This window comes from Camelus ferus, chromosome 7 (genome assembly GCF_009834535.1).
Source record: "Camelus ferus isolate YT-003-E chromosome 7, BCGSAC_Cfer_1.0, whole genome shotgun sequence".
NCBI classification, from domain to species: domain Eukaryota; kingdom Metazoa; phylum Chordata; class Mammalia; order Artiodactyla; family Camelidae; genus Camelus; species Camelus ferus.
The window spans coordinates 7,769,349-7,796,492 of NC_045702.1; the positions used below are offsets into that span (position 1 = coordinate 7,769,349).

The 27,144-nt window shown below is 48.9% G+C and overlaps 1 protein-coding gene across 1 annotated transcript in view; it reads left to right on the forward strand.

Moving 5' to 3' along the window:
• The window catches only part of SND1 (staphylococcal nuclease and tudor domain containing 1), a 379,862-nt gene that overhangs the window by 277,790 nt on the left and 74,928 nt on the right, over positions 1-27,144 (forward strand). The window contains exon 16 of the mRNA XM_006184738.3: positions 7,393-7,502. Within this exon, the coding sequence (XP_006184800.1) occupies positions 7,393-7,502 (110 nt within the window). The remainder of the gene's footprint in view (positions 1-7,392; positions 7,503-27,144) is intronic.

Here is a 27,144-nt window from a genome sequence, read left to right on the forward strand (position 1 = left end):
CTGAAAGCCACACCAGAACTGCCATTTTGTCTTCTCTGTGGTTTGATGAAAAATTGTGTTAAAGTTTCAGGGAGAGGTATTTAAAGCAGAGGGATTTTGAGTTGAATATTATTTAAGAAGTCTTTCCCTAAATATAGAAAAAAAAAATCGCAGTTCCCTGGTCTGGGCTCGTTTCATGGAAGCAGAGGGGTGGGCTTCGTGGCCACCTTCCAGCTTTAGGATCGAGTAACTGCCTTTTCATTGCCATTGGGAAACTTATTTATAACCCCATAGTCATCTCCACACTAAGTTTTTCCGATACTTCATCCAGATTTTCTTTCCCCTAATAATTACACCCCCTATTTTCAGACTAAGTGTTTTCCCTCCTTTTTGTGTTTACACCTTTCAAATATTTGCAGATTGTTATCATGTCACCCTCTTAGTCACCACTTAGCCGAGCTGTACAGATTTAGCACCTTTTATCTTTCCTTTCAAGGCAGGCCTCCCCGCCCCTGAGTCATTTTCTGCCACTCTCTCTAAGTGAGCTGCGGCTTTCTGCACTTCCATATGGCCGCATGGCTTCCTGGAGCTGAGCATGGGGTCACGAGTGGGAATTATTTCCCCCATTTGCCGTATTGGAAACAACATGATTGCGGTGCTCCAGCCTCAGGTCTCGCTGACATGGCTGGTCGGTGCTGCCCACTTGTTCTCTGTGTATAAACTGCATTGCCCACGTGTGCAAAGATCGGTGGGCCAAGGGGTGTAGCTGTGCTTGCTTTTTCATCGTTGAAGTACGATGTCACAATGGGGACGTGGGATGCCTGTAGTGAGGGATTCTGTCAGCCCCTCTCCTGGTATTTGCGATAGGTCTACAGCCCTGGCCGTTCATAAGCCATTTCTGTCTGTGTATATACTTCCTTCCAGAAGTATTTTTTTAATGCCTTTGGTGGGGGGTGGAATGCATATTTATTTTTATATTTTGTTATCTTTTAATGGAGGTACTAGAAATTGAACCTAGGACCTCGTACATGCTGAGCACACACTCGACCACTGAGCTACTCCCTACCCCACCTTTCCAGAAGTACTTCTCACAAACGTTCATCCAACATATTTGCTGAGGCTCTACAATGCCATGGTGTGCTAAGCAGTGTTTGGATGCTAAAAATAAAATCTGAGGAAGACACAGTACTCACCCTAAGAAACAATTTTTAGTTTTATTTGGGTTGGAAATACTGGATTCTCACATAGCTCGCTTGTGGTGGCAGTTGGGGAGAGAGCAAATTTATGGGAATACCCTTGAAACTCTTAAACAGGATCCAAGGCGAGGTCAGATCCCACAGGTCCTGGAACCCGGAGGGTGATAGTGGGTTGGAGGTGGTTCTAAGGACATCCTGGCAGATCTCCAGTGTTAGCGCTCCAATGATGACGCAGCATACTCCCCTCCCTCCCCCTGCTCCGGATGGGCTAATGTGCACACTGCCCAGTCCAGAGCCCAGAAGGAATCTTTCTCACCTGTTACCATTCATATCTCTTTAGATAGAGCTTTTCTCCCACTGCCAGCCTGACTATAAACGGCCGCCCTTGAATCCAGTGCAGCAGTAGCTCCACCCGCCTTCCCTCCCTCCCTGATTTCTCACCGTCTGCTCTGACCTCCATCTCCAACTTGTGGTGAGAGGAGAGGACAGAAGGCAGGGTCACGTGCTGGAAAACATAGCTGCCTGAGGCTGACCCTTAGCAAGGGACGTGGCAGTGGTGAGCCCCGTGATTGACTTGTCCCGTGCATCCTACCAACCGTCTCCTAGACACTGATGCATCCTCCTGACAGAACCCAGTTCTCACATGTTACTTCTTAGCATCCTGCACCCTACAGGCTGAATGGTAAATTCACTCCCCGTAGCATGCTTTTACCCAATGGCAGAGGAAACTAATGTTGTCATGCTAATCATTAGCAGTCTGTCTTTTTCATCATTGAGTTTTCACCTTCCAACGCTGTGTCGAGCCCGGACTAGGCACTGAGACGTATTTGTGAAATGGAGGGAGGGAAGGAAGGTCTACCAAGGGAACTGTGGTATTTTCAAGTATCCTGAGTACCAGAAGGCAAAGGTGAGGTCTGCATGCCTGCTCTGCCCGCCCCTCACGAATGTCCGATGCAGTAACAAGCACACAGTGGACAAGCAATGAGCACCATCAGCTAATCCTTCCAAGTGGTTAACTGTCTCTACTAGAGTTGTGTTTCCTGCAGCTAATGTCTGGTCTCTTGTTTGCTAGACTCAGTGCCATTGGGAAGCGGTCACTTCTGGCCAAGACAGGTTTGCCACACTCCCCTTTCACTCCCAGGAAAGGAGAAAGCAGCCGTGGTCTGAGCCCAGAGGCTTAATTATCATAAAAGTCAGCATACAGTGTAAAATATTCAGAGATACATGACTCTCTCACATAGCCATCAATAGAATCTCTTATACAGACATTATCGTATCATTGAGAAGAATTTGTACTTCTTGTTCCAGAGCTGACTGACCAAAGCGTTGCCGTTAATTGACCTAGTTAGTCAGTGTCTCTAAATGTGTAATTTCTTTGTAACAGAATGCTCTGATAGCCCAGCATTTTACATTTGAAAGGAGGAACCCTGCACTCCAGGAGTCAAGCCTTGGATGGGGAATCTCAAAGGGGCATAACCCAGATTGAAGGATTTTTATGGCCAGGAGAGGCTGGGGAGCTTCCTTATTTTATAGACAGACAGACCTCGGGGCCTGGAAGGGTTTTATGCTTTGTCAGTGGCTGAGTAGAAACCAGAAATGGTTGTAAGTAGTGACAGATTTTCTCTTTCTAAACCATACGAAACCAGGAAAATTGTCTTTTTTGTGTCTAATAATCTTGACCAACCATCATATCCCAGGAAGCATAGAAAAGATGTGAAAAACAATGGGTTTTACGTAGCCAGGTCGGTCTTGTAGGGCTTGTAAGAGGTCCCAGGGCCTATGGAGCAGATGGGGGTGTGTGTCTTGCCTGCCTTTTCTGTGTCTGCCGGTGGCCAAGTCAGCTGAGAAGCCCCCACAGGGCCTCTCCATTCTGGCACTCTCCTCTCCCTCCCCCAAATATAGGGAAGGAAATGTTCAAGAATATGGGTTTGGGCGTTTTCGTTGTTGTTTTGTTTGTTTGTTTTCTAAAATGCTTTTCATCTGTGAATGGCTTGTCAGTGTCAGGTAAGCCTGGCAGTTGACCTGCACCTGTACGTTGGAAGCACAGCGCGCCTAACCTGTCCTTATCAGCAGGCAGCGCGCGCCTGGGTGTTATCAGAAGGCAGCGATTAGTGGTAATACACACAATCCAGAATGGTGGAGTCTTCCCCGCCTTGCTGCAGGGGCGTCTGGAAGCCCAGTGGCAGCTCACATCATGTTCACCTTCCTGGGATTCTTCTTTGCTGCCTGTGGACCTGCCTAGCCTGGCAACTGCAGCCCCCAGTTTACTTTCAGAGAACCCAATTTTCTTCCCCTTGATCCGTTTTCTTTAACTTTTTCTTTTGTAAATCCATCATTGTTGGTCACAAAGTGCCCCCCCCCCCCGCCCCCGGGACACCAGCCCAGTGCCGGCAGCGGTCATGGGAGTCGGGGCACCACGAACTGGGTTTCCTTACTAACCAGGCTCTTAGGAAAAGAGGACGCAGTGGGACTCTCCTTGCTAATGGCTCGTCCTTCACCTATTTCAGTCTGAAAACGTTGAACTCTCCAAGAGGGCCGTCAGGGGCCCTCCCCCCACCCATCGCCCCCAGCCTCTGTCTTCACACTTCAGTCTGCACCAGTGTTCTCCAAGCAGTGGGCTTTGCCCCACCAGAGGTCTTCAGTTAATTCATTGTCGTAACCATAGATTTTTTTCGTTAATGAAATAGGGCAGAAGGGAGACAGGGAGTATCACATGCAGTCACGATTCACCACTGTTCTGTGCAAACTTTATTCTATGTTAAGTGTATATACTCATATGTAAGTGTGTGTGGGGGTCATAATAAACATTAAAAGTTTGAAAAACACTCATCTACACAATCCATCTGTATAAGTAGCTTGGCTCATCAAGTTTCTAACACTCAGATATTCTATATTATAAAAACCCTTCCTGCTCTCCTGGCCCCACCTTGGAGCACTGTTCTGATAATAGATTCTGCCTCACCCATCCACCCTGTTTCTGGGTCCCTGTCGTGGTATTCTGCCCAGGGCCCCCTCGTATTGAGGATTTCCCCTGCTGCTCCAGTCCGCCAGTGCCTGGGACTCTTCTGCGTGACAACCCCAGTGCCAGCGGTCCCTCCACTTTACATGCAAACCCCAGCCTGTAGTCCCTGACTCTGCTCACCTACCCACCAAGTAATCAAGTTACCCCAGAGCCCTGCACCTCCTACCTAGTCTCCAGTGTGATTCTGACCCGCTCTGGGTCCAGTGTTGTTCAGCTCCAGAACAGGATGTTTTCTCAGTGACTTCAGCATCTGGCACTACAGTTGAGATTGGCCACTTAGTGGCTTTGTGCTTTGGGGCCTTATGTCAATTCATAGTCAAGGATACTGAGTGAATATTCACCTTTCCCCTCTTGGTTCTCCTAGCACTTGCACCTGGGCTTACCTGTCACCTGCTCCTACTGGCTCTGTTTTTAAGATATAACCCCTCTCTACCCTAGTAAGTGGTGTCAGCCAAGCCATACTTGCTCCTGAGCTGAGTTGTGACCTTGAGACAGGTTTTGACAGGGAAGGGGTTTCTTTAGAGGAGACAGGTCAAAGAGTCGTAAGAGTCAGCACTGTAGAAGAGGAAGTGAATGATAAAAGCAGAGAAAATACTCCTGTTCTCAAGCAACTTTTCTGTTCACTTTCCTTTCTCTTACCTGCCTGCCTGACAGGACTTGATGGGCTTGGATGTGTTTACTTTTTTCATTTAAAGGGCAGGAAAACTACTCCTTCAGCTCCCTCCTCTTGGAGAACTGGAGCCCAGCTCCTGGAAAGTAGAGGAGCAGGGGACAAAGGCTCTCCTTTCCTTTGCATCCACATGGAGTGCATCCACAGCGGACCTGCTCCTGGAAGAGAATCTGAATCCATTTCAGCTCAACTTGTTGAACTCCCCAGGCTCACTGGGCCATCATGCTTCTCAGTGTGATCACTTGGTGGTCTCCTAGGATTCAGAGAGGGCTGCTGGGGATTTCAGAATACCAAGGAAGTGGCAGGAATAGAGTAGGGACATCTGCTCAACTTGGGAGGCTGTCCTCTTAGTGGAAACTCTTTCCCCCAGTCCCAGTGAGTGGCCCTAATCTCCTCCCAGTCCTGGTCCCCAGTTCACAGCAGCAGCACCAACCTCACCCCACTTCTGTCCCATCCACGTGGCTGCTAAGAGTGACTTGTCTTAGCATTATTCGTGTTTCTGCAACTGTGCTTTATCTATGGTTATGTGGCCAGAAAGTTCAATACAGTGGTTTCTCTGACAATTCTATTCCTGCTCAGTTTGCAGATATAAAATGAAGAGTGTTTTTGGCTATTATCATTGTAAAAATCACGGGCTATCTTTCACTCTAGCCCCCATCACTCCTTTCAAGGTTAACCTCAGGCTTTTTGGCTCTATGAGTTTATTGATGTCTTTTTCAAGAATTAGTTCCACTTTTCCCTGACAGCCTGCCACTGAGGTGCTGGGATGGAGTGAGGCAGCCCTGGTGATCTTACCCATGTGACACGTGGGTGGGGCCTTCTCTGTGGAATGGGGAGTTGTAGGTGGGAGAATGGTCCTGGCCACCAGCTCAGGCTGCTCTCCTCCTGCCGTTTCTCTCCTGATGCTGTACTCCCGGTCTAATGTTCTGTTTGATGTCGTGTATTCCTTTTTTGAGGCCTGGAGGCTTGGGGAAAAAGCTCTGTTCTTGAGCTTCTGAAAACCCAGAGTATAAACTGTTACCTCTCCTCTGAGCTTTATGACCTTGAATCGGTGCTGTGGCCAGAAACATGAGCAGCCACCTGGCTTCCTCCATAAGGGATGTACCTTCTGTCCCAGCAGTGGTGGCCCCCCTTCTCCCAGAGGCTCCCGGCAGGTGTTTGCAGTAGCCTAGACGCCCTGCTGCCCCGCCTGCCGCATCTTTTGTAACTTCATCTTAGGCTCTTTGTAAATGCACAGTGTCACCTTCTAGTCCTGCCTTATTGCAGCAGGAGAGACCCGCCATGACTGAGAGACATGGGCACTAAATGCTGGCTCTCCCGTATTTTGATCATTTTCATCTCCTAGGTCTCTAGCCTAGTTCAGGTTTCCGCTTCATGATTACAGCTGCAGTGTGACTGTTTTGAAATACCTGTAAGTCTAATTCAGACATAAAAATGTGACATATTCCGTGCCCTGTCACAGATAACCACTGTTAGTGATAAATATTTGCAAAATGAATGACTGAATCAAAAAAGACCTTAAAGTCCATCTACTTTGGTTAGTGAGCATCTATACTGTGTAAAATACTGTCCTTGGATACATAGGAGTGTAAGTGTGTCCTCAGGAATCTCCCAGGCTCGTTTGTGGAGTAAAAGATGACAGGTTTTGAGTGTGGGTTATTTCTAAGAGTGTTAATGTTAATATTGATACAATAATGAGAGCTAAATGGATTGAACCTTTCCATGTGTCAGGCATGGTTCTAAGTATTTTACATAATAATTTGCCGCAGTTCACCCAACAGCCGTGTGAAGTAATTGTATTAAGCCAATTTTGCCAATAGGATGACTGAGGCTTTGCATGGCTCTGTAATTTGGCCAAGGTCACAAATCTAGTAAGTGATAGTTAGGATGTGAAGCCAGGTCTGTCTCATACTTGATCAGTATTCTGTTTTTTTTTCTGTCTCTCCTTCTGAATGAAAAACTGATGGCACTGCTGTCCCACACATAGCCAGAGGACAGAGGGGGAAGCTTATTTGAAGAGGAAAATGACACTGAGTTAACACTTTTGAATTGGATGTGAAAGTCAGATAGTAAAGAGGAAATGTCTGGGAGTCAGCTGGAATGGCTCTTAGGAGGCGGAATGGCGGAGGATATCAGTATAATTTCGGTAAGAGAGCCATTGACGTAAATGTTCTGTAAAGTGGTAAGGCTCTAAGACTGCCAGCAGCGGGGAGTGCAAGATGAGCATTCAGCCCACCTTGGGTGTATGTGTGCGCATGTTTCCCACGTACCTGTCTGGAACTCCCTGAACTGTTAACAGTTCCCAGGTGCTGTGACTGACATCCCTGCTCGGTAGTTGCTGCTGTGGTCACGTTAGTGTTTCTCACCTCAGGCGAACTGAAACTCCTCTGCTTGTACCACTACCGCTGCCCTGTCTCACGGGGCAGCATTCTGACCTAATGCCTATCTCATTAGAAGTGTCATCCTTGCTGGACACCAGGCCTCGTGGGCCCGTTCTCATCACCAATTCTTTTCTCCCGACACAGGCATCGAATGCCCCAGGGGAGCCCGAAACCTCCCAGGCCTGGTGCAGGAGGGAGAGCCGTTCAGTGAGGAAGCAACGCTTTTCACCAAGGAACTGGTGCTGCAGCGAGAGGTAGGACATCTTTCAGTTGCTTCTTGTATAAGGAGGAGGTAGGACCCGGGCTCACTTGGTCTCATGTTTCTCCGCCGTGTCGGAGACCAGTCTGCCACTCTCCCCGGTGCTCAGCCTCCCACATCCGTGACCCATTCTGTGTCTGCCCACATCCTGTTCCTTGAGCCCTGCTTCACTGGCCAGCCGCCCTCCGGCTGCTCCCCACTGTGGGTGTCCTGGGACGCGTGGTGAACACCAGGCCGGCCCAGCCAGGCCCCTGATGCAGAGAGCCTGCAGCCTGCAGTCTCCTCCTTGGCGAATTAGCCTGAGCTGCCTGCCTCCAGCTGGATTTGGAAGCTTGACTAACCCTGTCAGGGGCCAATTTTCTTTGAACATTTATTTGTATCTTTGAGTAATTGCATTTTCTGTAGCGGGTTTTCTGACTTAATTTAATTGTATTTCTGTTGCTGCCTGTTGGGCTGGCTCTCGCAGGCAGGAGTCGGGCTCCTCAGCTACCATGGTGCCCATCTACCTGCTAATTTTTATCAACCTTCATCACCAGAGCCATCTTCTTTCCAGGAGTATGCCAGTCACTCATCCTGCTAGGTGGGCACAAAAAAGGAACAGTGGGGGAGAGTGCTGGGCTGAGGCTTAGGATTTTAGATCTGCCTTTTTCCCTCACTTCTTTTACAATCAAATCCATGGGATACCGCCAGCTTTTATGCAGTATCATAATACACACCGAGTGAAAAAGATGATGGGGGTCTTAGAGGTTATCTCGCTCGTGGGTCTTTGTAGGTTCTTGAGAGCAGGTGTGTGGGCATCTTCGGGATGGTGAGTGATATAGATACCTGGGTATGAGTTCCAGCATCTCTCATTTTTATCTGAATGGCCAGTGAATATGTTAGGGGAGGGACTTAACCCCCCCAATTGTCTTATCAGTCTCATGTTGCCCTGTATTTTGTTTGTGGTAAGATGCATTTGTTGGTAAAGAAGAAACCCTTATGTTGGCATGCAGGGTGTCTTCCCTCCACCCCCACATTTTGTAACTGCACAACTAGGTTGAATTGTTAACAGTTAAAGATAACCTCCCGCTGGAGAGGTATTTCCAGAATCCAAGCACTCCCGTTGTCTGTCAGTAGCTGTTGAAATTTTTGACGTGGCACAAGAATTAGGTTGAAGGGGTAGATATTTTAGAGTTTCCCTCTGTGTAATAATCCTTTGGGTAATGAACCACAGAGCAGTTTCATGTTGGAAAAGGCAGGTGAGTCCACTCAAGGTCATACTCCAGAGGGAGCAGGAATAGATGTTTGTCTGTTTGTCGTGCTTCGGGTGGAGGGAGGAAAGCCTGTCGTTGGGCTGCCTCAGACCTTCGTTAGTAACATCCTCATCACTTCCGACCTAAACCACATTTCTGTTTTGCCTCAGATTTCTCACCATAGTCCTCTCCCCGTTGTTTCACTTCTCCTGAAGCCTCTTTCCCTTCCTCTTACAACTCTTGTTTCCCCAGCCACTTTTCTTTCTGACTATGTGTCTCGCCCACTGGTATCCAGAAGCACAAGGGAGTCAAAGAGAATACTGACCACTGAAAGGAGTGAGTGGCCCAAAGCTCTTTTACTCTCGCATGGTTATTATGACCGTACCTTTGTCTGTGTATTTGCTGATATTTGATTGTTGAAAAAGAAAAAGCTTTCCCCATCTTCTCTGACGCCCCTGGCATGTGAGTAAGTCTGCAGATCCTTAGTCTAATCCAAACTTGATATTTATCTTTCTTGGTTGTAGTGTCCTGATCTCTCGTGGCTGTAAGTTGGGGCCTCTTGATAAAGAACTTTTCTGCATTTTTTTAGCTACTTATATGATTACTTAGGCTGACTGTTTTGAAAGGTCTTTATCCAGAGGAAGGATGAGTCTGGCCTAGACAAAGGATAACGTGGGATTTTGACTCTAGGAACCAGTTACAGCCTATTTTCCTGGGCATTTCCCTTCATATAATGTATGAAAACGCTTTTCTGAACAGTGTAGAAATGGAGAGGTTTTGTTCTGTTACAGGTTTATTACTTAACTTTTACCTGTGTCACACCTTCATTTTCATTCCTGAAGTTGCCTTCTTCCCCCTACCCCTAAGGACTGGTACTCAGGTGCAGAGGTCCTTCCCACCCTTTGGAGAAAGGACAGTGCGGTCACGTGGGCCCACAGCTTCCCACCTCACAGAGCTCTTACCTTCAGGGCAGGCTCCGTGTGGGGTGCCGCCAGAGAGCCCTGCTGGGGCCGGGCCGCTGCTGAGATGGCTGCAGGCGAGCAGGTCTTCTTTCCTTGTGCCTGTTCCCTTGATAATCAGGTTGCGCTCAGGTCCTCATGTGTTGTGAAGATGTGAGTGTCCCTGACCCTATCCCGTCCCTCCTCTTGAAATTTTTTCTTCTTATTTTTGACCAGGATTTCTCTACCCCCTCTTTTCCCAGTAACTGCTTTTCCCAGTGACTATAAATCTGCTATATCATACAGAAAAGGAGAAACACACAGATCTCATGATTTCACGGCACCTCCTGCGTCCCTTGTGTGACCCCCCATAGGTATCTCCATCAAGTTGGACTCAGGAACCCATAGGCTGACTTGAAGAGGACTATGTAATGGACACTGTCCCTAGGTCAGCCCCTGCTGGGGAGCAGGCAGAAAGCTGGGGCACAGGACACCTGGCTCAGAAAACTGACTCCCTGTTTATGAAGTGCGTCGTCTCAGCTTTGGGTAGATGGAGCAGGAATTGCTGCCTGCGTCTTTCTCTGTTTTGGGTGAAGACAGACTTGTAGTCTTTCCACCCCACGTCCTCACGTGGAGCCTGCACTGCCTCACACGAGACTCTTTCCATTGCACGTGGGCCCCGTGATCTGGAGACCTGAGAGCCTTGCTTGCAGAAATGTGTTTTACAGTGACACTGGTCTGGACAGAGCGCCTGACGTTTCTGACCATCACTCAGCTCATTTTCCTGAGTGTCTCCCCTGCCACCTTTCATTGCCTCTCTTCTTTTTCTCCCTCTTGCTCCATGGTCCTAGTCCTCAGCCATTGGTTCCCGTTGGCTTTTGTTCCTTTCCCTGAGTCAGGAGTCTGGGAGGACTGTTCCAGGTCAGTGGTCTTGGTGTTCTGGTGGTGCTGCCAGCTTCAGGGCGAGAACAGTAAGCTAGACACCATGTTGTTACCTGATTCTCTTTGTGACCTTGAAGGCCAAAGCAACCAGAGAACTCACAGAGGACTCCAACAGTTCTTCCCAGCCTCACTCAGTTGGTATGTAGCCACATTGGGCAAATCCACCCAACTGCCAGTTTTTGTAAATAAAGCTTTATTGAAACACAGCCACACTAACCTTTTCATGTACTGTCTATGGCTCCTTTCATGTTATAACTGCAGAGTTGAGCAGTTACAACAGGATATATGGCTCACAAAGCCTAAAACATTTACTGTCTTGTTATCAAAAATGTTTGCTGACCCTGCTGTGCAGGGTTTGCCGAGTTGGGTTTAAATGGCCCGGTACAGCCCTGAAAATGAGTCTGTCCTTGTGTCCCCTGCCTTTGAGTCTGGGTTACTTCTGGACCACAGAACGTGAGATCATTGTGTCCCATTGGATGGCATGTGCTTGGTGATGCCCCCTTTTCCAGGCACCCCACCCCTGCCCCCCATACAGCTGCCTCTTTCAGGCAATTCCTTGCCACCCTGACAAGGAGAGGAAGATGTGGTGTAATCTCCCAGATGGGGAATTGTGTCCGTTGCTGGCATCTTCCCAGAAGTAGTGGTGAGGAAGAGCATTAGCTAACCGGCTTAAAAGTGCAAACTCCGAGATTTTCACACTCCAGTTATCATGTGGTCCTGGGTAAGTGATTCCTTCCTGCCCTGGCATTCCTGTCTAAAACATTGATCCAGCGATCCCAAGCCACCCTCTTCCTTTTTGAGGCCCTTCCCATGAATAAAACATTGTTTGGGGATCTCTGCACACCATCGTGTCGGAGGGCCAGCTAGCCAGCACTCACTCCCTGACCAGCTGCTGCCCCTACGGCGCTGTGGTCACTGTTAGGACAACCTGCGCTTTCAGAGAGGGGGCCCTAAGGTATTATTAAAAGATCAGGGCTGCCACTGAACCCTCTTCCCAGTCCCAGGCTGTAGCCTCGAGGTGCTGTTCCTTGGGGTGAGGGGCAGGGTGTATGGAGATTTGCGGATCATTTACAAGGCCTTCCTCAATGACCCCTTTGTCCTCTCTGAGATCGCCAAAATTGCCCTCTGCTGCTGCCTGGAAAATGACATCCTCGTGCTGGACAGCAAGCTGAAAACTCCGGCTGCTGCCCTGACCTATTTCCCTTCTTCCTGCTGGCATCAGAAGGGAGGATGTCCCCCTGGGGAGCTCATTCTGCAGGCTACAGTGGCCAAGGCACAGCCCTGGATTCCCTTCCTCCCACTACCCCTGCTTTTCTAAAAACAAAAATGCATAAAAGCATCACAAGCAACTGTTGTGGTTTGAAGAACAAGTATTTATGTTTCAAAGAAAAATGGACTTAGCAGTCAATAGCGATGTATATTTATGGAGGGGGTTGGAAGGGAAGTAGTTCCTTCTCCTTTGTTTTAGCACCAAGTGTGCTGTGTCTTGTCTGAAAAAGAAATTGGTCTAAGCAGTCACTGTTGATCTAAATCTGTTTTCCCCCATGCCCTCTGTCTTACCCCCCAAGTGCAGCGGCACATACCCTCACCCTTCCCACTCCCATCTGTCTGTGTGGGCCCCTTCCCTGTCCAGGAGACACGTGGGAGGAGGCATAGTGGCCAAGTTGTATCTCTGGATCAAAGCGATGAGGGTAGTTCGAACCCCAGGGAAGTCCCTCAGGGTGGAGGACCCCCACTGCTCCCTAACGCTCCATCAGTGCCATTCCCCCGGTAGCCCTCGCTGAGCTGGGAATAATAACCCACTGGAAATGCAAGCCAGCTGTCCAGCGATGTTTGCACAGAAACACCCTGGTCTAGATTATCTCTGCCACTGTCCAGGAAGAGGGGATGCCATACAGCCAGCTTTCTGAGTGGCTCTCCTGTCCCATGAGGTCTTAAGGCTATTCGAGGGCTAAGGCTTTTCTCACCTCCCCACACATGCTTGACAGCTCATCACCCACCAGTGGTCTTTCAATCTGTTTTCCATTTAAGGCTATTTTCTTTGAAGGGGGCTCTGGTAAAGACTTTGTCTTAATAGTGATCAAACTTTCATTTTATATAGCATTTTCTGGTGTAAGAGTGCTTTCACACATACAGTATTTTGTTTTAATCTCACAGTAAACGTATAAGAGAAATATTATCCCCTGTTTTACAGTTTTGGAATCTAAGATGCAGAGTGAACTGCCTCTATTCACAAAGCTTATTGTAGAATAAGTCCCCAAACCCAAATGTCTGCATTCCCAATCAGGCGCTTTTTCTCCTAGAATTTTGCCAGTTTTGCTATTAGTAGGTGGTCATTCTTTTTAGCCATGTTGTGTATTTCTCAACCCTTCAGTATCTGGAACGAATGAATTAGTAAAGGATCTCCCTGGAGGTCCAGCACTGACTCAGTGGGCAGTTCCTGCTGAGGGTGGTTCTGGGAGCTCATGAGACTGCGGAGGGCTCTGAGGAGGCTGCTCATACCATGCCTCCCCGAAGTATTTACTCTCCTCTTGTCAGGCTTCTTAGATCTTTTGACTTCCTGATTCCTCTCTAACTTACCTGGCTTCATTTCAGTTTGATCATGTATATCCACATCTCTGTCACTAATTTTCCTTAAACTCCCCGTTGCCTCTGGGATAAAGACCAGTCTCCTGGGTTTATGTATATCCTTGACTACCTCTCAACTTCGAAAATCGCCACTACTCATTTCATTGCCTGTACGTGATCAGAAGGGACCTTATTGAACTCAAAATTCTCCATTCATAACTTTCCACTCCATTTTTCCCATCCCTTACCCCACATCAGCTTACTGTCTCTACCCAGTATATAAACCATTCCCCTCCTGTGCTCTCTGTTCTTCCCTGTCCTTCAAGATGCACCTCCTCCTCCAGGAAGCCCTTCCTGGATCTCTCAGGCTGGGAGAGATGACCTTCCTTCAGTCTCAAACGCCTTGTGCATACATGCATCTGTCATGTACTGGCCAACGAGGTTGAAGGCATCTGTCTGTGTTGGCTTCCCCACTAGATTGGTAGCTCCTCCAGGACAAGAAGCATGCTTTTGTCTTTGTGTTCTCTGTATTCTGCCTAGTGTGTGAGAGCTATGCAATAGATAGATACTCATTAAATCAACTGATTGATTCCCTGTGACCTAATTCTAGAGATCGGGAAGAAGGCCTGTTCTTGTCTTACAGTTTTGGAAAAGTTCTCTAAGCTCAGCCTTTGTGGGGCAGGGAGGAAGTCTTTGGAATATTGAGGCTGGACACACAGCTGTTAATTGATGAACTTCTCGTTGAAAAAGCCAATTACTAAGACCTGATTGTATGCTTACTATGGGACCCTGACCTCCCTGGGTCTCCTCACCATTCAGGTGGGTTATGAGATAATGGTATTTGAGTGTTTTGAAAAACTTTCAATGTTCAACTAGGAAACATTGGTGTCCCTTCACCACTCTCCTGGTACAGGCTACTTGTCTCTTTCCCTCCCTTGTCATTTACCATCCTCTGCTTTGTTGATCTAACTATTAAATGAGGTGAAGGATTTACTTTGAAGTTCAAATTCCTGTTCAGTGGTGGGCTTTAAGCACCGAGTGAATACTAGGCTGTTATCTGCCCACGTACAGGCCCTTGGTTACAGGCTTCCTAACCCTTGCCAAGTAGCTCTAAAAGCTCTGGAAGGAGGGCCCTCAATTCCTGTTCTAGCCCCTAAATGAAAGTGGCATCAAAATGATAAGGTGAGGTCAAAATGAAGAATGTCACATTGCCCTTTGTTCCCCTTCCCTTGGCTGCTGGGTCTCCCCTGTCGGCTTTTAAACTCCTTGGGAGCCAGTCGCCGGTCGCCCTTCCCGAGCAAGCTCAGCAGCGTGCGCTGACGGGAGCCAGCGGAGTGCTGGCTCCAGTGGGATTCCTCTCGGCAAAGCTGCTGGCTCAGCTGGCCGTTGTCTGCTCCCCTATTCTTCTGCTTGGAACTTTCATAGCCAGTCAGGCAGAGAATTGCATCCATTCTTCTGAAATAGCTGCTGGGCCTAATTCTTCACTGGCTTGGCCAAGATCTTATTACCTGTAATTATATCATACAGCCTGACTGGTCCAGGTTTGATAGGCCTCACAGCCCTCCAGAGGCTAATGTTCACATCCCAGGCTGGCTGCTGGGATCCGGAGCAGAATAAGGTTTAGGGCCACAAGAGATTTGGCCTCCTTGGGGCATAGAGGATGTAAGGTCTCGAGGATGTAATTCTGTCCAGAGAAGGAAATCCTTTTCAGTGGAGGGATTCTTCCTTTCCCTGGGGAATTGGTCCCACTACTGTAAACTCTTCCTTAAGAGACTTGAGTGTTTTCCCTGACAGTTCAATCTGGTTCTTCTTACTATTTCTACCAGTAAAAGGAAATTAGACGTGTAGTCATTTCTTCCACAAGTAGATGCCTTGGCGATGCCAAGACAGTCCCTGGCACTGATTTTTCCTTTCCATCTCCAGTTCTAACCACATGAGTCCCAGGATAGAGCTGTGAAAGGCTCAAACCTGACTTCCTCTTGCATCTTTCTGCTAGAATGGTCCACGGTACTTACTTGGAACCTTATCTAAATTGAGGCCTGGAAATGAGTATAGTGGGCAGGGTTTGCCATTGGAGAATGCATTTACTGGTTCACGAACAGATTGTCACTACAAACGTAAGGTCGTGAAAATCCTTCAGACAGAGCCTTGCCAAGCAGCACCCCTGCCTCCTCTGGTGTTTGATACTGTCTGCCTGCCTGACATAAAACAGTGCTCTTTATGAACCATCCCTGTGGAAACCGGCTATTGCCAGGCACGTTCGGCCTCCCGGTCTCCCTTCTGTAGAGCTGCAGAGAGCCTCTGACCCGAACAGATGGAGAATTGCCATCAGGAGGTGAGAGAGAGCGCTGGACTCCTCCAAGGGGAGGCCTGTGCCAGGTGAACTGGGTGCCATTTATTTTAATTTAAGTTTCTCTTACCTCTTCAGTCATCCTGGGTATTCACCGCTTCTTAAGCTTTGGTTAGAATTCTCTTTTTAAAAAAGAAAAAAGCCAGGGGGATGGGGGAGAAGCTAACATTCTCAATTACAAAGGGCTGAAGGAGAGGGACTCAGAATCTGTGTCTTTCAGATGAAATCCCTTATTATGAAATCTGTCCACTTCTTTCTGGAAGCCTAATTTGGAAAATAGTTCTAGTTCATTGATCTACTTTTTGCACAAAAGGCGGCCCCAGACAGATAAGCCCCGCCCTGTTTCCAGAAGAGCTTTGCATCCGCCCCAGGCACCCCAGCCCACGCCCACGGAGACTTGGGTGTGAGCTTTCATGCCGGCATATTTGGGGGTCTTCAGGCCTCATGCCTCCCTGTTCTGTTTGTCTTAACTATTCCCAGACAAACCTGCTGCCTGAATATTAATAATTTCCCCTTGGAATTAGATAATTCAGCTGATTTCATTTGAAAACACAGCTCCTAATAGACAATAGCAGGGCCACTGGAGCTGCCGGCAAGGAGGAAGCAGACTGTGGACTGCGTTTGCCCTCCAGGTAGTGCTGACGTTCTGGTGCTGGTCGTGGGACTCCCCCAAGGACGCAAGCGGGCCTGTTCCGCTGGATGAGCCAACCTTCACCCTGCCCGCTTCTTGTCATTAGCGTGCCCACTCCCTGCACCTGCCGCCAAGGACTGCACGAGATCTTCTGGGTTCTACACCTGGCTCTGTTGATGAACTTGCCGCTTGCCGCTCCACCCGTGACAGTCTCTGGTCAGCTGAACTTAAATGGATTTTGAAAATGAAAGTGACCAATGGTCTGTTATGAAATGCACTGGTGCATGAAATAAGATTATGAGCAGGCTTGAGAATTACCAGTGGAGATCCCCTAACCTGGTCTGAACAACATGTGTCACATTTTCAGGGAGGATAAGCTCATTCTTAGACCCCTCACCAGAACATTTAAGGACAAGTTTCCCTTCCTGGTCACTTCACTTCTGTTAGTAACATGTGCAGCATCAGACCTGGGTTCTCATTCCAGCATCACCATTTACTGTGTGACCTTGGACACGATCCTTAGCCTCTCTAAAACCAGGGCAATCTTGATGCATAGTAGAATTCAACACAAACTGTGCCCCTGGGGTGGTGTGATGCAGCTGTCCTGCTAAACTTAATTGCGTCACCTACAACGAAGGTACCTTTTCTGTAGGGTCATTGTGGAAATAATGTATTTGTGTATTGTGCCCAGCACTGGTGCTCTGATAGTAAACAGTGAGCAACAGTTCATAGCATCATTTTTATTATGAGTCAGAATTCTGTTGGGATTTAGCTAAAAATCTAGGATGAGAACTTGACTGAGGACAAACTGCTATACCCAGAGTAGGCAGGGGTGCTGGGCATAGGCATATGTGTTAGGAGCCTTTAAGCAGAATGAGGGGTCAGCCAGTCTCTCTTCTACAAAGTAAGATAAAAGTCAGGGTCTCTGCCGCTGCTTCTGCGTCATCCTGCACGTGAGAACAGCTGCTTCCTAGGCAGTGTCCTGTCCAGTGGGAAAACTAATTCTGAGAAGTCCTGAACCTGCACATGGAGCCTCTTCTAGACTTGACAATGGACAGGTAAGCCAGCCCTCACCATGGAGAGGGAAGCCACGTGGACACACGCCCCATGGACATCTAAGGAAGAGTGGCTTGAGGATCTGTGCCAGGTGCTCATACTGCCATGGGGGGTTTGGAGGATGATCTGCCAACACCGTGGGCTCTCCATGCTTTCTGATTTTACACTGGACTGTGACCTTGCTCATTTCCCAGTATCACTGGGACTTGAAAATGAGGGCTACGTGGATGACTTATCTAGAGCTGGGCTAGTCCATGCTTCCTCATCTGATCCTCTGATAATGAAGCAGTGCTCTTTTTTGTCCCCATACTACCTGACCGTGACCACAGTAGCCAAAGATTGCCATGAGTTTATCTTTGGAAGAGAGTGGAGTGCCAGGGATGAGCCTCTGAAAGAAAGATCTACGTGTTAGCCAGGATTGAAAGGGACAAGAAAAGGACCCCAAGGTGAATCCTTTGGGACGCTCGCTGCAGCAAGAACAAAAGCTATCCTTCTGAGGCAGGAATGGAAAGTGGAATTGGAAGCTGCTGCACCGTGTCATTTTTCTCTCCACGTTAACATGATGCCTTCCTCTTCCCCCTTTCCCTTCTCTTAATGCAGTGGAATTCTTTGTGATGGTCACCAGGAAAGGATCTTGACACTGAATGTATACCCAGAGGTGGAAGATCATGCAAATAAGACCAACAGGTTCCTCCTTTCCCAACCAGAGCCCTGCAGGGGCCACTGCACTTCAGAAGTCTCTATGTGCTCACAGTGCTGGGATGCTGGGATGCTGTTACCGCTCCAGTAAAATAAGTCTGAAACCACTGACCCAGGATTTTTATAGCAGTGTTGCAACCTTGTATGAGGAAATGCAACAAATAGTCCATTACCACTGATTGGATATGGATTTTTGGCCTGGCTACTTGCCACTTAGTAATTTTAGAATAGGGTCACTTTCGGAATTGGAAGATTCCTTGTAGGAGGATACTGGTGTTTGCTAAATAGTTGTTTCTTATCTTCACGCCCTCTTACAGCCGTGCTCTTGCTCCTGAGTGTGGGGCCGTCTCTGTCTGCCTGGCAGAGGCAGCCAGGGCTCATCCTTCACCGGTTTACAGGGCTGCAGATGTGGCCATTTCCAGCCGCCCAGGGTGCACTTCACCACTTCCTCCTTCTAATCTCAGCACTTCCACTCTAAACACATCAGCAGCTTTGTAACTTGTATTTTATTTTGCTCTACGTTTTGGCCCTTCAGGTATTTGTGGGAGGGACGTGGGGAGACTGGCGAACTGTATTGTCATTGATTTCAGCATTACAGAATTACACCCTGAGTCACTGTCTCTGGAGAATGATTTAAGCCAGAGTGCCAAGAGCATCCTGAAGGGCTCACTGCTTTCACACGTGGGTTTTTATGGTTGGGTTCTGCTTTGTATTTGGTATGTGACTGCCTGCCTTGGTTTCACCATCTGCAAAATGGGAGCACTCGGCCCTCCTCAGCCTGGAGGACTCAAAGGCATGATGGTGAGGTTCCTGAGGGGCCTTCAGTTATCCCCACATCTGTAGAGAAGGGTTGCCAGCCCCAGGTGACAGTTAACCACGCACAAGCCAGGGGCTCTGTGTGACCTAGAGAGACCTGCATCTGAATAGTTAGACCGAAACGATGAAACAGCAGAACTGTGTTCGCGGACCCTGAGATCTGAGCGTTCTTTACCTCACTAGGCTAACCATGGGCCGAATTTCCCTTTTCTCTCTGCCATACAGTCTGTTACATTGCCTCTTTCTTGACATGACTTTGGTTCTGATAAGCAGTACTTCCTAAACTGCCACTGTCCTGGAGGACTGAACGGTTCTCTGTCTTCCTTGAGGCCACCTGGTTGACTAAGCCCTGAGAATCAGACACTACTTGTATGTCTTCCTGTTGGGGGCTCATGCCCACCTGTGCTGTTTCCGGGTTCACTGGGGAAGCCTCTGTTTACATAAACAGTTGGTCACCTCGCCTGTCTGCAGGTGATCGTTGTCCCAGGGTTCAGATCTGACCTCTCATCTTTTAACGCTGGCCTCTGATCTTCGTGACCTATCTTTCAGCCCTGAGCATTTCAAAGGACAGGCTTGAACCCCACAAGCCATCATTTTTGTTATCATGAAGTATGAGGCAAGATGGTTTCGGCTTCCTGTCTAGTTTTTATTTTGCCAGTTGACCCACAGGTGGGTGAGTACAGTGGAGCTAGAGATTACTCTCGAAGCATCTGAATCTTGCTTCCTGTACAGAATTTTAGTGAGCTGTTGAGATAGCCTGGCCAAACACCACTAAAGAATGGCAACGTCAGAAATTCATGAAGCCTTGGGATCCGTAGAGCCTCGTAAAGTACAGACCTCAGGCCTCGCATCAGGAGGAACCACGTGGCTTCACCTGCTCTGCTGAGGCCCAGGAGGCACTGAGGTGTGGAGGGGGCCCCAAGACTGCTCTCCGCTGCTGCCCTTCAGGGTGTGAGGAGGGCTCTTCCTGACACGTTCGCACGTGCACCTGAGCATCCCTAACACCCCATGACAGGAAGGACCAGCTCTAGGGAGGTGCAGCCTTCTCACATTGCCCAGACTTCTTTCATCTGCCCTTTCTCTCTCATTCTTTCACCCTCCCCCTTGTGTTTCTGTAATTTGTACAGTATCGTTGAGAGATGTTGAAGAGATCAATAGCAATTCACCTTTTCCCTTATTGATTAAAGTGGTGGCAAGGAAAAATGGCAGGCGGTGCCAATTCATTTATCAGGAGCTGTCCCTTTCCTACCCAGCCACCAGTGACCTCTCCCTCCGCCTGTTACTCTGCTTCTCTGCAGCTGGGGTTACTCGTTTCCCGGCTGCTGCGACAGGAATGTGAGCCCACTGTGTTTGGCTCCTCAGACCAAAGCTGAGCGGGCAAGGAGACTGCAGGTGATGAGCAGGAAATCCCATGGAGCCTGTTCTCTGTGGCCTTATTTGTGGAGTTGGCTGCGTGTGCTCAACCCTCATGAAGAGGCAGCATGGCAGCAGTTGATGGACGTTACTGCCTCACCCAACGCTTCCCTCCCTCTGTTTTTCTAAAGGGCACAGTCCGCCTTTATTAGCTATTTTCCTACAAAGCGTAAATTGAGTGTGCTAAGTGAAAAACCCATGACTCCTGTGAACTGGCTTTTTGCTGTGGGTGCAAAGGTTTGTCCTTCCCTCCATGAGCCTTCAGAGGGTAACTCTGGCTCACCTTGGGGGAATTCGGGGGGTGGGGGCGGGGAGCAAGGGTTCTGGTGCTCAGACGGGATCTGTATCCGCCAAGGGGTAAAGAGTAGAGACAACTGATAGAAATGATCAGCTTCTTTCTCAACCTTAGAAACAAGCCCCAGAGGAGGGGTGTGTATTTGTGTGTGTGTGTGTGTGTGTGTGTGTGTTTCTGTTCTCCCTCAATAGAAACACCCTCTGACTCTTAACTTGGGAAAGGTGATGGAGACACCCCCCACTCTCACCCCCACCTGCTCTGTGACATTTCAGGTGCCACACACTGAAGAGTTCATTTTTAAAACTGCATCTGGAATTGCAAATACGTATGGTGGGACACCCAGGGGTCTCTGAATCCCAGGGGCACTTAAGAGGGAAGTCGGCCCTGACTAGAAGAGCAACACTGGGCTAACCCAGCCTCTTTTCTCTTTCTGCATCGGAGTTTGAATTTCGCTGGTTCTTTAGCACACACCCTTACACCAAAGCACCTGTTGTCCACCAGGCACAATTGTTCAGTGCTCTCAGCCCCTCCTCAGTGTAAGCCAGTTCCAGAAACTGCAGTCTGTAGAGTTTGGGCTTGGAGTATTTGGAGAGCTACCGAGAAGCTGCCCCTGCTCCCTGACCTCCGCCACCCAGCAGAGGGAGCACTCACCTGAGCGGGCATGTCACAGGAGTCGTGGTTCCCAGGGCTGGGTGTTGCCATCAGGTAGCTTGCAGTCTTTGGTGTCAGACCAAGCACAGGGCCAGGCTTTTCCAGAGGAGCACTGCCGTGGCAGCCACGTGTCTGAGTGGGTGCCCAGTGGGTTGAGGTCACTACCTGGATGCCCCTCTCCCAGTAGGTGCTGCTTTGTCAGGTAGCACTGCGGTCTGCAGGTGCCAGGCCCGGAGAAGGCAGCCAGCTCTCCGTGAAGCTGGTTAATTACACGTGGAGCTGCCAGCAGGACGATTGTTCTTTTCCTGTGGATCATTAATAAGCCATCCTGGCCTGCGTAGATGGGATGAGGGAAGTCTCAATTCCATTACCTTCCTCGGCTTCGTCGGGCAGGTCTTCCTTCCCTCCCTTTCAGTCTAAAGCTTTCAAAATGGCTGGAGGTGAGGCGAGGAGGGAAGAGAAAAATCTGTTTCCACTTAATGCACATGCTTTTCTCCTAAGCTGGAAAGTGGCCCCCGGCTTTCAGATCGACTTGGCAGCCAGCATACAAAGGGTTCAAGGCTTGCCATGGGTGGGACGTGCTAGTGGCTCAGCTCCAAATATTTGCATCAAACTACAGAACCGGCCCGATTTGGAGACGAGGCAGTGAGTGTGGCAGATGGCGGATAGTCCTGCTCCACTGGGGCCCGAGATGGGCACCATCTTCCTTCGGCCAAGGCAGCCTCATCCCTGCTCTGCCTGAGCACAGAAAGCATTACTGATTTTTTAGAAACTTCTTTTTTTAGGCAAAGGTGCAAGAAGGCAAAACAAATAAAATCTGGGAGATGCAGTCTAGTTAGAAACATTTCCCTGTCAAACAAGCTAAAATAGAGCTTTTCCTTTGTCAGAAGAATTTAGAATATAAATCTACATTTCTCCATAGAGCATTGAGTGCAAAAATAAAAAATGGACTATAAATAGAAGTAAGCATGACCCATTCAGCTTCCAAGGACTGGAGCACACAGCCTTCCGAATACCGAATTAGAGCAGTTTATAGCTCTGAGGCCCCTGGTCGTTATATCATCCAGTCCACAAACGGTCGTAGTTGAGAGCACTGAGCCCTGAAGCAGGTGATCCCTGGGGCACATTCACAGAGCACTTCCTGGGAGAGTGCAGGTCTCCACACTCCCATCCTGTTTCTCCTCCCTGCACCCCCACCTGCCTCCCCGACAGCAGCCGCCACCACCTGTCCGTCCACTCGCAGTGCGAGATGTCCTGTACAAGGGAGTGAGGTGTCCATTACGGGCGGACAGAAGGGGTCAGCACGTGTGTTCTCTGCACGCTGTTTCCGTGAGAGAAGGACAAAAGGCTAAGTCAGGAGGGGGTCATCGGGGCCTCGGGGTCCTGTGAAGAGGGTGCCAAGCACACAGCACACAGGATGAGAAGGCATGCCCGAGAGGGAGGAGGACAGGTGTCTGGCCCACCTGAATTTTCCATTGCTTTTCCTGACACGTAGAAAAGCTGCTGTCTTCATGCCAAAAGCTAAGTTTCAGAAAAGCCCAAAAGAAACGACAGTCCTCGCTGTTGTAAGTTGAAGGGGTTTTCTTTCTTTTTTCTCTGTATATGGGTGTGTTGGGGGTGGGGGTTACAGTACTGTTTCGCTTTGTTTTTTTACCGAGAGAGTTGGTAGGGAGATCAGATTTCCTAGCTGGAAGTGCTCCTCAAACTCAAGCCCTGTGTTCTGGTCGCATTCAGCCCAGGCACAGGGTGGACCCCGGGTGCCCTCCTTCCCTCCCAGCACCCTGTGCTCTTAGACCTGCCCCCTCTGCTCTCAAAGGAGGCTGATCCAAAAGCCATGCTGTGTTCTCAGGGTCCGGGTTTCCCCTCAACCCTGTAGCTGAGGCTGGTGACCCATCTTGTTGACAGTGATGTCTGTCTGTCTTTCATGGGGTTGGCAAGTGGGGGAGGAACAAATTACATTTTCCAGCAATTTTATTTTATTAACTCTGATTTTTTTTTTCTTCCCCCTTTTCCAAAGCACAGCTAAATGGAGCTAAACATACATACGAGGGCTATATTTAGTCCTGATGGTGTGGTAGAGTAGGGAGGGCACAAACACAGAGGTTTATCTGCTACCTAGTAAACACAGGGAGGTGTCAGGGCTGGAGAATTCAATAGGAATAATAAGCATTTATATGGTGCAATGACAACTTTGATACAGGGCATAATTTTCTGGGGATTGCTATTAATTGTGCTTCTGCCTGTGAACGGCCCCCTGGTGAGGGGCTTTGAACACCACGCAGAGTTAAGCTGTATTAAACATCAATTAAAACAGCATAAAATAGAAACAAAATAAAATATGCAAAGGTCAGGGTGGCTGTGAACATGCAGATGAGGTCCTGGAGAGAGAGGGTGAGTGCCTGGTGAGCCCAGTTCACTGGTGGATTCATGCTTCTAGTTGCTCTACGCTTTTGAGGTTTCAGGTTTAGTAGGTTTGCTGGAGAGTGAATAATGACACCCTCTAGCTTCCCCCAGTTCATTGCTTCCCCAAAGGGGTTTCAGAAAGTCCTCACTGTGGCCAGCGAGAAATGAGTCTGCCAGCACTGTCCAATCGAACTTACTTCAGTGGTGGAGATGTTCTTTATCTGTGCTGTCCAGTATAGTAGCCACTAACCACTTCTGGATATCGTGCACTTGAAATGTGGTTAGTGTAACAGAGACACGGAATGTTGCATGAGATTTTATTTTAATTTAAACAGCCACATATAGTTAGTGGCCACCATATTGGTCAGCAGAAGACTTTAGACCATTTTTGCCCACACTGAGCACTCAGGAAATGTTCAATTTGCATTGCACCCTTCTTCCTGAAGCAATCAGTACCTTCTCCCATATCTCTGGCTGTTTTTTTCCAACACTTTTTTCCTGACCCAGTCTCTCATGCTCTTGACTTAAGCTTCCAAATTCTTTCATGAGTGTGATACACAATGCCACGAAATGAGAAAGGAGAACGGCGCCTGCATCAAAGCCGGCAGCCTCGTCCTTGCCCCCTTTTCTCCTGACAGCCCAGAGTCGGGCTAAATACCAGGTGTTTCCTACTCTCCCAGGCAGAAAAGAAGGGAATGGCTTTGGGTCTCTGGCTGCGATCACAGATTTGTGGTACTGTCACTGTCCCCACTGAATATCTGATTCAGTTGCTGAATCTGACTCTTAAGTTCTCTAGAACCTGCAGGGATGGCAGAATTTCAGGTCATCCAGGGAACACTCACCTTGAGGTCCCTGAACTGTGAAGATACCTTTCCCCAGAGCTGCTTCGGTACTTGTTGAATGCTTAGAATGAGTCCACTCATTGGAATGACATCGCGTAGTGGAACAGAGCACTAGACTTGTAATCAAAAACCCCACGTTTAAGTCCTGGCTCCTGCATTTCCTAAATCCCTGACCTTAATGAGAATCATCCTCCCAAGGCTTCATCTTCTCCAGTAAAAATGACTATTCTAGAGTGAATGACCTCTGGGTGCTGAGAGGACCTAGAAAAGAGATCCAGACAAAGAGGCCTTCTTTGCCTTGAAGCCCTATACCTCCACCCCATTATCCCCTTTAGGTGTCAAGCCTACATTTAAAGCATCCCTTCCCTGAGGACACGAGAGGCCTCACCTGTGTCTAGTTAACCACTAACGCTTGGAAGTTGTCCAGCACAGACACACCTTGAGTCAGACTGGGTGGCATCGCCCCCTCCTGGTTGTTACTGTACTCTTGTGAACCTCGGGTAGTCAGCAACAGTCCCCAGTTACTTCGGGTCATCCTCAGAGATGGCAACTCAGCCTGTTACAGGAGGTAGCAGAGGTGCTTGGGCAGTGAGTCCACAAAGCAAAGGAAGGATGTGGGAGTTCCTTGACGAGTGCCGGTCATCCTAGCTGGCTTAGTTGTTTGCCAGCCTCCCTCCACCCAGCAGTCACTAGCACCGCTCCAGGGATCATTCGCAGCCACCCAGGGCCCCTGTGGAGCTGCCAGCACTGCGCAGCTCACAAAGGGCCCTGTAGCGTCTCTGACTGAGGAGCTGGTGAGCGGACACCCTCAGTAGAGGTATTTTTAGCTGCAGCAATACAGTCTCATCTTTTTGCAGGATATTTTGTTTTAGTTATTTTTTAAACGAGGTAAGTAAAATTGAAGGCTATGGTCCCAGCCCTCCATGCCCACACCCAAAACATTTTGATGCAGCCCCATCACCACAGGCCTGATTACTCCTGTCCAAGGCCAGGTGCTGAGGCTCAGAGCTTGCCCAGAATACTAGGCCAGAGGGACAGTGCGTACAGAAGGGAGAGGAGCTGGAAATAGAGGTGGCATAATGCAGGCTGGCCTGGTGTGAGGTGCTGGGCCCTCTGGGCAGCTGGCAGCAACTGTCCTTCCAAGCCTCTCAGACCTTTGATGGTTCTGGGGCTCCTGTGAGTTGGCCTCGACTCCTAAAGGTACGGGCAGCCTTGCATTGTACAAGGGATTCCATTCTGTGGCTTGCTAATAACTTCCTAGTCCTTTTGTTTTCCTCCCTTTCATCCTGGTCTATGACTTGTCACCTTTTCCTTGGCTTTGTTTAATTATACCACGTGATCAGGGTCTATAGGACAATCGAGTCATGTCAGACCCCATAGCAGGGTCCAGGAGTGATGGGGCAGTGGCTCTCAGCCCTGGCTGCACACTGGAGTTAGGGGCTGCAGGAGGCTTAGGAAAGAGACAGATACCCGGGCCTCTCTCCAATGCTTCTGGCTTCATCAAGCACCAGCTTTTTAAGTTCTGCAGGTATATTAGGTGATACCAAAGAATCATTCTGTTGATTGTGTTAGGTGTGCTAATGGCGTTGTGGTTATATAAGAAAATGGCCATATTTTTTAGAGATGCATGCTGAAGTTTGGAAGGGCGAAATGACATCATGTCTGGGATAGGCTTTAAAATACTTCAACAAAGGAAAAGGGGGATAGATGAACCAAATATGACAAGCTTGATAACTGTTAAGTCTGCATGGTTGGTATATGGGAGTTCATGACAATTCTCTCTCTCCAGTGTTTCACATTTTTCCAGTCAAAAGGGTTTTTTTAATAATGAAAAAAATTGTTTTAATTTAAAAGCTCCCCAGGTGATTCTAATGTTCAGCCAAGGTTGAGAACCAGTGGTTTGAGAGATTAAATTTGGATCTCCATACCCTAGATCAGCTCTGATTTTGAATAATCTAAGACTGACCTTTCAGGATGAGTTCCCGTAAATAATCCGGACCTGAAACTCTTGGGTAGGTGAGGAGCAGGACGGGCATGAAGAACACTCTAGACCTGTGTCTGTAATCGGAGTCCAGAGTGGACAGCTAGACTGCTTTGGCTCTTGCACCGACTGACCTGGGTGTCACCCAGCTCTGAGAGCTGCTGTGCCGTGTGGTTTGCCTGCCAGCGTTCCCACACTCCACCCTGAGGACCTCCCTTGCCACACAGGGAGATGGAAGACGGCTGCATTGTGACATATGCCACAGGAGAGTCCTAAGTGCCTCGTGTTCATCACTATACCTAGTGGGATTTTCCTGAAGCTGGGCTGGGTGTAGGGGGGCTGAAACTTGCCCGTTCCCTCACCCCCAGGAGTCTGCATGCAAGTCTGTGATGGCTGTTTTGTGCCCTCAGTGCCTATTCCAACTCCCAAGCAGAATTCTGCTCAGCAGGTGGGGCAAACAGCAGCTTGCTGCAGCCCAGCTAAATGGAGCTGGAAGCTTCCATGCTCCATCCACACAGCACAGCCTTGCTCAGGACCCTTTGTTCAGGGGCAAGCTGCTGGCTCTTCTTTACTCTGGGGGCTTTGTGATGACACCTAAACTTTCAGCAAGGCTGTGTGTTGCCAAGGGAGGCTGAAGCAGAGGAAAGGCTGCCAACTGCCGAGGTCAGACAGCCCAGAGCTCCACTACCAGTAGTATTTCCTGAGAGCCCGGGGGCCCTCCTTCCCACTCCCAGGGAAGCCTGGAGACAGTCCTTTCAGCAAACGCCAGCTTGAGAGAGACGCAGCAGTCACCTCCTGCGCCTCTGTAGGAGGGCCTGGA